Below are 10,549 nucleotides of genomic sequence, written 5' to 3'. Positions count from 1 at the left end.
TTTTAAAAAAAAAAAAAAAAAAAAAAAAAAAAAAAAAAAAAAAAAAAAAAAAAAAAAAAGAAAATCTGTGACCTCTGAAAGCTTGCTTTATGGACATTGTTATACTTTTCTGCATCTTTATATGTTACTTTTCACTTATGTAGAGATATAGATGTTTAAAGAGTACGGAAATTCTTAAAGTTCATACATGCATATATGCATACATACATATACATGCATGTACATTCTTTATACATATATACACTCATGTATATATACAAGGGGTCTTCAGGAAGTTCATGGGAAGATCTTTTAATTCTATTTTTTCATGAACTTTTTGAAGTGCCCTCATATTTATGTGTGTGTGTTTATTACATATGTATATATATTGTGTATATATATACACAATATGTGTGTGTGTGTGTGTGTGTGTGTTTGTATATATATATATACTTTCTATCCTTATCATGACAAAGAGTCTTTTGTTAGCTTAGGATATTTTTCATAGATGAAAGTTTAGCTAAGCCTTAATTTTTGCTATGAAAAATAACTGGTATTATTACCACATAAAATTTTTCACTAATATCATAAGGGAAATTATTAGTTTATCTTAGAATAAGTCATTCAGCATGAAAATAAAGTGCAAATAGAAACATAATTAAGAATTTCTAGGTCTTTGGCAAAGAATGTCCATGAATTTTCCTTGTCTAACCCTTATCCAACTCTTAGGTAAATTGATACTCCCTGAAGAGTATGCATTTCATTAAGAATTTCTAGGTCTTTGGCAAAGAATGTCCATGAATTTTCCTTGTCTAACCCTTATCAAACTCTTAGGTAAATTGATACTCCCTGAAGAGTATGCATTTCTTTTTTTTTTTTTTTTACTTGCTCCACATTCTACATTTACTTCTGTTTTAAAATTGAGCATCAGAGAGTTGTCTACAGATTTGACATAGTCCACAGGTTTGGCTAGTTGGAAAACTAATTTTTCTGGACTTAACACTTGAGTATTTAGACCATGACATGTGTCAAGTGGCCCTAAAAAAAAAGCAGTTGTATGACATTCCCCATTGTATTTATTGTAGGGTGTAATTGAGAACCTTGTCCACTAAACCACACTGTGTCCCCCTTATGAGGACCAACAGGAGAAATTTCTCTCAGTTCTCAGTACCAGGAAAAGCTATTTCTCCTGAGCAGCTGGTATGTCTTAAATTATAGACCCTCTGTATTGTGTTTTCACCATATTTTCTTTTTTGCTTTGGTTGCTAGGAAGTTCAGAATTAAATCTGTGATACAATTTTATTAGTTGTAGGTTTCATCTGGTGTACATTTCTTTATGCTGTCTCTATCCCAGATTTGTTTTACTATTCTACACTTATATTCCTGTGCTTCTTGATCTCTTTGTCTATTTTTATATTATTATGCATTTTTGTTAGCCACCTGAAAAGTTTTCCTTTGGAAGAAATCGGGTTTAAAATATCCTTTTTTGCTTATTGGAGACCAGCTAACATAAGTTTAACTTTAGTGAAGACATGTTGCAATATGATATAAATATATATTATAATTTTTCTACTTCATTTGTAACTTATTAGCCTAAAACTATTTTGGAATCCCTGCCTAAGTACCCAAAAAACACATGGAGCCTAATAAATACAGTAATAAAACTATTCATTTGTATCTTTATTGAAATGTTACCCTTAATCTACTGGTATTTACTTCTTTTGAGAGTTGGTGTACATTATATCAAACATTATAGTGGTGAGTATATAGTTCATTATTTAAAATTTTCAAATATAACTACATTTTCCAAGGTATTTCCAAATGATGAATAATGGAAAACATCTAATTTTGGCTATCTAGCCAACAGAATGGGAAAACATTTTACATATAAAAAAATTCCAGATACTTGCCCAACTTTGAGGGGTGAACACATTATGTAGCTAGATTGTTATATTTCCACCTTCTTCTATGTGGAGAGCTCCTTCTACAGGAAGGATAGCTTGATGTGAAGTAGTAATAATACATTTTTTCCAATCTTACTTAGGGAAAAGTAAAATAATAAGTTAATTATTCTAGGAGGAAAATGTGTAATTGAAGTAGTGTGACATAGGTCTTCTTGGATATAGTTCCTTTCACCATAACAAAATGTCTTTTTTGTATATTTTTATGAATTTGTGTGGTATTTTATAACAGTAGTTTTATTTGTAATGCTCAGTGAAATATTCAATATCTCATACATCATAATATGTAACTAAATTTTTCTCACTTTAAAACATAATTATCAAATTCCTCATGGAAAAATATACCTGGGAAGGAGGGATGAACAGGTGGAGCACAGAGTATTTTTAAGGTAGCCAAACTGTTCTGTATGACACTGTAATGGTGAATACAAGACATTATGCATTTGGCGAAACCCATAGAACTGTACAATACTAAGAGGAAATCCAAATATAAAATTAAGTTAATAATAATATATCAATATTGATTCAGATTTGTAACAAATGTACCACCCTAATGTAATGTGTCACTAAGAGGAAAAGCTGTGTACGTGTATGTGGGGAGGGTATAGGACCCATCTGTACTTTCTGCTCAATTTCTCTGCGAATTAAGAAAAATGAATTATAAAAAGTTATACCTGGAAAAATACATGATGTCAAATAAAAATTTATAATAAATTTCATATTTAAACTAGGATAATTTATGTAAAAATCTTCAAACTTCAGAAAAGAATAAAAATGAAAAGTAATAAAAATAATTTTTCTAATTTTTTGTGGAAAAACATTTTATCATCTCTTCCTTTACTTTTTATTAATCTGTGGTTTTTTCCCCCCCTTTTTCCCATAGGCACATTGGGAAGGCCTCACAGGCAGAATAACTTTCAACAAAACCAATGGCTTACGAACAGATTTTGATTTAGATGTGATCAGCCTCAAGGAGGAAGGTCTGGAAAAGGTACTCAAGGCATTCAGCTTATCTGCTTTAATTATTAAATGAAACATGTCCTGATGAAGAAGGAAATATTCTCTGTTGTAGTCATGTTTTATTGTCATTTTTCTTTACTGAATAACTCTAAAAAATATTTTTTCAATTTATTAATTGAAATAATAATTGACAACTAGGATTAAAGGATAGACGGTGTCTTATGAAAATTTAAGTATTTTATTTTCTCACCAGAGTTTTTGAAACTTTGAAATGCATATTTTTAGTTTTAAGATTTAATATAATAATTAGAAAATATTTGGTTCAATATTGGTCTTTGTCACATTCTGGAGGGTAATGTGCTTTATTCAGAGTCTACTGATTTAAATGTTAATCACAACTAAAAATAAAACAAAACAAAACAAAAAATATAAGTCTTTGGATATGCTGTTTATACTTGTGCTTGTATAGACTTTCCAACTTTGAGAAGGCCATAAAAAGGGTTAAATAGAGAAGCATGTTTTCATATTTCAACATTTCCATATTCAAGTGAAATGTCTGAATTAATGTATGCAAAGTAAATTAATTAATGTGTGAGCATAAATGCAGCACACTACACTAGATCTATCTTCCTCGATTCTATTTTTAAGGATTGAGGTAAAACACAAGCAAAGTTTATACTATTTGGGTATGTGCTTTCTTTAAGAATATTTTAGGGTAAGTTTGCTTATATTTGTACTGAATACATTTAGGTGTTTTCCTGATATATTCATTGAAAATTATGGATTAAACACAAGTTTTAATAAGAACTTAGGAAAAATTGTATTTGTCTATGATAATATTGCTTTCAAGAGAGTAGGTATCTTATGTTTCGTCTAGAAATTTAATGTAGAGCATTATTCACAGATTTTCCATCTATAGAAACTGAAGAAGAAAGAAAAGGATTCTTTTAGCCTGAGTGATAACAGCATGTTTGAGTGCTCATTCAAATGATCCAGGAGAGAGAGGGAACATTTTGGTAATGTCACCAAGACAGGGATAAGTACATCATGACCAACTGATGCCTCAAGTTGATAGAAGAGTTACCTCCCCCCACTGCAAGTGTCAGACTGTACCCTTTGTCAGGACCATGCAAAATCAGGAGTGTTTTATAACAAGCTAGAACCCAGATATTCATGAAGCAGTCATTTCCTAACCACCTTGCTAGCAAGATGAGAACATTAGTTTGCATCCAAGCTCTCAAGGTTTTTATCCCATTGTTTACTGGGGATGTTATTACCTTATTTTTTTGAAATATCCAAGTCAGTAGGGCGGGTTTTGACCATTGCTTATATCTCAACACACCAGCAGGAAAGTGGTGATGCTTTTCAAATTATCATAAATCCAGTCCTGTCTTGGACTTGAAATAAATAAAACATTGCAGAAGTTTTTGATATGCTCTAATGTGACCTATACAAAGAGCAGAATATAATGGTTATCAAGCCCATGTGATAATCCACCATATTGATAAGCAAGGTTAAACAGTATGAGTTTATGAATGTTGCCCTAAAATTTTACAAGTATTTTGTATTCTCTTCTGAAATCTGAAATTTTGTTTTGTTAAGTTAATTACACACAATGTTTATCCTTCAAGGGCTTTTCATATAGAGTGATCAGATAACACATGTTTGTGAAAAAATAAAATAGAAAGCTGTCTGTTTCAAGCCTTTAAAAGAGCAATGAAAGAATATTTCTGACAAAAGATATAATTAAGTAAAGAATCACAATAGATGGGGTACTTACAATTAGCCTTTGAATAGTGGGGGATTATTGATTGTCAAAGACTAAGTCATTTCAGAAAGAGGTAACACTATGGAGAAAGAAATAGCATAGGGTTTGATTCAATCATTATGCATACACACACAGCAGAAGTGGGAGATAGAGCTAAATGCCAGAATTGAGTCCTAACATGCATGTCATGTCAAGATATTTGCAATGTATACTAAGTAACACTATGGAGAAAGAAATAGCATAGGGTTTGATTCAATCATTATGCATACACACACAGTAGAAGTGGGAGATAGAGCTAAATGCCAGAATTGAGTCCTAAAATGCATGTCATGTCAAGATATTTGCAATGTATACTAATACACTACGTTCAGAGAAAATAGCCTGGAGGACTATGTGTCACTTGGGAAGATATTATAATGTAGAACAACTTTAGTATGGGGACCATGAATTTAAAGCTGTTCGAAGTGGAAGTGGGAGATTAATTAACAGTGACAGAAGACATTAATTTAACCTTCAGCAATGTTGTTAGTTCAAGGACTAGCAGAACATTGGTATTATGATTTTAAGGAGAAAACGAGGAGCAAGGTAGCAAAAGGGGGAGATAGTGATAAATATGTAAATTGAAGATTGGAAAAGTGATTAGCAAGTGGGAGAATTAATAGTAGAAATAGATTGGCACAAATCTTTCCTTGAAGAAACACATAAGGTACTGAGATGGTTGAAAGTAAGTTAGAGATAAGGGGAACTAACAGAGTTTACATCAAATGTTTCCACTGTCCTCAAAAATGAGTACATGAAATCAAAAGCTAAAAGACAGAGATAGGGTTAAAGTTTAGCCAGCTCTTAAGAAAAATTGGAAATGTCATTCTGGCAGACTTAATCTTGAGTAGGCAGGAATAAAATACAGTTAAGTAGCAAAAGTTCCTCATTTTTTGTTTAGTGGAATGGTTGAAAGCTCAAGGTCTAGATTCAGACATAATTGGGCTCAAATTCTTACTCCAGAAATAGATTGGCACAAATCTTTCCTTGAAGAAACACATAAGGTACTGAGATGGTTGAAAGTAAGTTAGAGATAAGGGGAACTAACAGAGTTTACATCAAATGTTTCCACTGTCCTCAAAAATTAGTACAAGAAATCAAAAGCTAAAAGACAGAGATAGGGTTAAAGTTTAGCCAGCTCTTAAGAAAAATTGGAAATGTCATCTGGCAGACTTAATCTTGAGTAGGTAGGAATAAAATACAGTTAAGCAGCAAAAGTTCCTCATTTTTTGTTTAGTGGAATGGTTGAAAGCTCAAGGTCTAGATTCAGACATAATTGGGCTCAAATTCTTACTCTGCAGTTTACTATTTACAGACAAGTTTCCAAGCACAGTGTCTTCAACTGAATCATGGGCAATATCAGTGCATGCCTCATGAAGACCAGCAAGTTTTGTTGACTTTGCCTTTATTTTTTTCTGAAAAGGTATAGTTATTAACTCATAGATGAAAAAGACAGAGTCCCTACCTTGATAGAGTTCACAGTTGAGAAGGGACAAAAATGGTGACCCAGCAGGCTTGAAATACAATTTTTTTTAATTGAAACATAGTTGATTGTACAAATCTGTGGGGTACAGAGTTGAATATCAATATCCGTGTGCAATAAGTGATGCTCAAATCAGCATTATTAGTATATTCAACACTATGCAATGTAATAGTTTTTTTGTGGCCTTTTACTAATTCTTCCCTTTCCCACCTCTGGTAATCTCAGTTCTGTTCTCTCCTTTTGAAAGTTCAACATATTATTGTGAATGTTGTTTGTTTGTTTCTTTCTTTTTTCTTTCTTTCTTTCTTTCTTTCTTTCTTTATTTCTTTCTTTCTTTCTTTCTTTCTTTCTTTCTTTCTTTCTTTCTTTCTTTCTTTCTTTTCTTTCTTTCTTTCTTTCTTTTTTTCTTTCTTTCTTTTCTTTCTTGCTCCCACTTATAAGTGAGGACATGTGGCATTTCTCTTTTTGTGCCTGATTTATTTCACTCAACATAATTTTCTCTAAGTTTACCCATTTGCTGTGAGTGGCAGTATTTCATTCTTTTTCATGGCAGGGTAGTATTGCATCTACATTTTCCTTATCCATTAGTGTGATGATAGACATTTAGATTGGTTCCAACTCTTGGCTACTGTAAATAGAGCTGCAGTAAACATGGTAGTGCAGGTATCTCTTTGAAATGATGATACCCATTCCTTTGGGTTTATATCCAGAAGTGGAATTGCAGGATCATATTATAGTTCTATCTGCAGTTGTTTGAGGAATCTATGTACTATTTTCCATAATGGCTACACCAATTTATAGTCCCAGCAACAGTGCAGGAGGGCTCCCCTTTCTCCACATCCTCACCAGCATTTGTTATTCTCTGTCTTTTTCCTAATAGCCAGTCTAGTTGGGGTGAGATGATACCTCAGTGTGGTTTTGACTTGCATTTCCCTGATGCTGAGTGATGTTGAGCATTTTTTCATGTGTCTGTTTCCCATTTGTATATCTTCCTTGGAGAAAAACCTATTCAGCTCCTTTCCCTGCTTTTAAGTTGGGTTACTTGTTTTTTTTTACTGTTAAGTTTTTCGAATTCCTTGTGTATTCTAGATATTAATCTTTTGTCAGATGCATAGTTTCCAAATATTTTCTCTCACTCTGTAGGTTGTCTTTTTGCTCTGCTAATCGTTTCTTTTTCTGTGCAGAGTCTTTTCAGTTGGATATAATTCCATTTATTTATTTTTCCTTTTGTTGCCTGTGCTTTTGGAGTAATATTCATAAAGTCTTTGCCCAGTCCTACTTCCTGAAGTGTTCCGCCTACACTTTCTTTTAGGAGTGTTGTAGTTTCCAATATTATATTTAAGTCTTTAATCCATTTTGAGTTGGTTTTGGTATGTTATGAGAGGTATGGGTCTAGTTTCATTCTTGTTTCTACATATGGATGTCCAGTTTTCCCAACACCATTTACTGAATATATATTCTGTTCCCCAATGTCTGTTCCTGGTGCCTTGTCAAAGATCATTTGGCTGTAAGTTTGTGGGTTGATTTCTGGGCTCTCTATTCTGTTCCATTGGTCTGAATGTCTGTTTTTATGCCAACACCATGCTGTTTTTGTTACTATAGCTTTGTAGTATAATTTGAAATCAGTAGTGTTATGCCTCCGACTTCAGTTTTTTGGCTCAGGAGTGCTTTGGGTATTTCGGAGTCTCTTGTTGTTCCACATGAATGTTAGGATTGCTTTTTCTATTTCTGTGAAAAAATGTCATTCATATTTTGATGGGGATTGCTCCTATATATTAAGAACTAGCAAAGTGTCTGGCACAAAGTATGTCCTCAAAAAATATTTACTGATTGTTGAATGAATGAAAGATAATTATGAGAATCATAAAAGATGCTTCACATAGAATGCTTACTCAAGTGTCTGATGCAGAGTTATTTTCCTACAGCATAATTCATTACTTTTTCCAGCTTTGCTCCATATCTATGAAGTGGGAACAAAGAAAGGCAATAGTCAAGGAAGGAGTCAGGGGGCCTGGATTGTAAGACAAGGCTTCAAGGGGGTAAAGGATTTTCGAATATGGAAGAAAGTAGCACTGAAGTCTGAACTTACAAAGATGCGTGTTGCACCAATGGCAAATCTGGCCCCTACAGGATGCACTTTAAAACTTTCTGACCCTCAGTTTTATATCAAAGACTAATAATTATTACTCTATTCATACTTTTTCTTTTTTCTTCTTATAAGTTTATCATATGGAAATAAACAAAGCCCACCCAAATGAGAACAAACAGAAGTTATTATTTGGAGCTTATTGTAGGAAGGGAGCCAGCCATCATCACTCGTGTTAAGCAGATATTCAAGTGCAGGCAGTGGAGGGAAAAAGTTTTATAGTAGAAAAAAGGGGAGGTCTCAGTTATGCTGTTATTGGAGATTATTGGCATGAGGAAACTGGAGGTGGGCTAACTAGAAGCAGGACATCTTGGATGATGAGTTTGAAGAGCATATTTGACTTTCTCTGGTTTATCCTGAGTTGGAAGGGTGGCAAAAATTAGGACAGCTGCATATATACAATGAATTCTGACCATTCTAGGCAGATTTGCTGCAGAGATTGTGTCAGATTTCCTGGGATGTTTGCTCTAGATGTCAAAATTGTATTGTCACACATGGTCTGGCCATTATCCATTTGTATATTCAGTCTGTCAGTGGAATTACTGAAGTCATTTAGAGGAAGAAGGAAAAACAGCAAAGAAATAAGGGTCAATAAAATTTTGCTGGTGAGGAAATATAAAAATGTCATCATAACTGACAATAAAATGAGTTTTTTTTTTTTTTTTAAGTATATGCCACCAGGAAGTGATGTATCATTGAAAATAGTTTAACCTTACTCAATCCTCTGAAGCTCAGCTGTGTGCTTAGAAAAGACCCACTTCAGATGGAACAAAAAACACAACTAATGACATAAGAGGTTACAGAAATATTCTGAAGGTCCTTAGAATATAACTTCAAAAGGATAAAAGGATTTAGTTTACTTTCAAAAGAATTGGAAGGTTTTACACAAAATACATTTGAACTCAGTTGATGTCACTATGTGATAATGGTTCATTTCCATTGCAAAAGGAGCTACCTAGAGGCCATGTTTGTGAAAATGACCACTTATATTTAAAAAATAGTTTCTTTAAAAAACCTTAATGTAATTATAAAGTCATTTAATCCTACTGTGTGATTAAGTTTTCTTATAGAATATCCTGCGTGACGAAAATGTTTTCCAAGGAAAAATATCAGTCTCTTACTATTATATTTTCCTGGTTCAAATGGATTTTTATCATACTAGAGAATATTTGCTTCTAAGTAGAGGTGTAAATTAAAATTATTTTTGTGTACCTCTTCTATCCTTTTCTAGGGTCAAAATTTTCTACCTATTCCAGTTTTATCGCTGATATTCTCTTGAATGTAACATTTATAATAAAATAGACATTGGAGAATAGAATTCCTTATTTTCTCAATGGAAAGAGTCTGATAAATCCTTATTAAAATTGGCTTTGTGTATTAATATTATATTAAATTTTGAAAAAATGTGAGTATGAAACCAATACATTTCTCTGGGTATAGATAGTGCTAAAAGGCCTGGAGNTGAATTTGTAGATCACTTTAGGTAGTACAGACCTTTTTACAATGTTAATTCTTCCAATCCAAGAGCATGGAATGTCTTTTCATCTTTTTGTGTCTTCTTTAATCTCTCAACAGTGATTTGTAGTTCTCATTGTACAGATCTTTCACCTCTTTGGTTAAATTTATTCCTAGATATTTATTTATTTATTTTTTTGGTGACTATTATAAATGGAGTAGCTTTCTTGATTTCCTTTTTGGTAGTTCATTGTTGGAGTATAAAAACACATCTGATTTTTGAGAGTTGTTTTTGTATCTTGCAATTTTACTGAAATAATTTATCAACTCTAAGAGGTGTTTTTTTTGTGTGTGTGTGTAGAGGCTTTAGGCTTTTCCAGATATATGATCATGTCATCTACAAACAGGGACAATTTGACTTCATCTTTTCCAATCTGGATTCCCTTCATTTCTTTCTCTTGCTTGATTGCCCTGGCTAGTACTTTCAATACTATGTTAAATAGTAGTGGGCATCCTTGTCTTGTTTCCATTCTGATTCTATTACAACTAAGAACTTCATCCTTACACTTAACTTCTCTGTGCCAAATTTCTCATCTCAATAAGAGCGGAGTGCAAAGGGCTGCCTTCTTGGACAGTCTGAAGTAAGAATATCTTTGTCTCTAGAAGAACCTGGAAATGCCATCCTTATAAGGACCTAGGCTAAAAATTTAAATTGTTAAAATTGAACAATTCTGTCTTTGTCATGACTGGGTAGAAAA

At 32.8% G+C, this 10,549-nt stretch overlaps 1 protein-coding gene across 1 annotated transcript in view; it reads left to right on the top strand.

Annotated features, from left to right (window-relative positions):
• LOC103609501 (glutamate receptor ionotropic, kainate 2-like) overlaps positions 1-10,549 on the top strand; it is a gene marked incomplete at its 3' end in the record, with an annotated part of 59,255 nt that overhangs the window by 36,157 nt on the left and 12,549 nt on the right. Inside the window, exon 3 of the mRNA XM_008593812.1 lies at positions 2,824-2,931. Within this exon, the coding sequence (XP_008592034.1) occupies positions 2,824-2,931 (108 nt within the window). The remainder of the gene's footprint in view (positions 1-2,823; positions 2,932-10,549) is intronic.

This window comes from Galeopterus variegatus, unplaced genomic scaffold, assembly GCF_000696425.1.
Source record: "Galeopterus variegatus unplaced genomic scaffold, G_variegatus-3.0.2 Scaffold9689, whole genome shotgun sequence".
NCBI lineage: Eukaryota > Metazoa > Chordata > Mammalia > Dermoptera > Cynocephalidae > Galeopterus > Galeopterus variegatus.
This window is presented reverse-complemented; position numbering and strand designations above follow the sequence as displayed.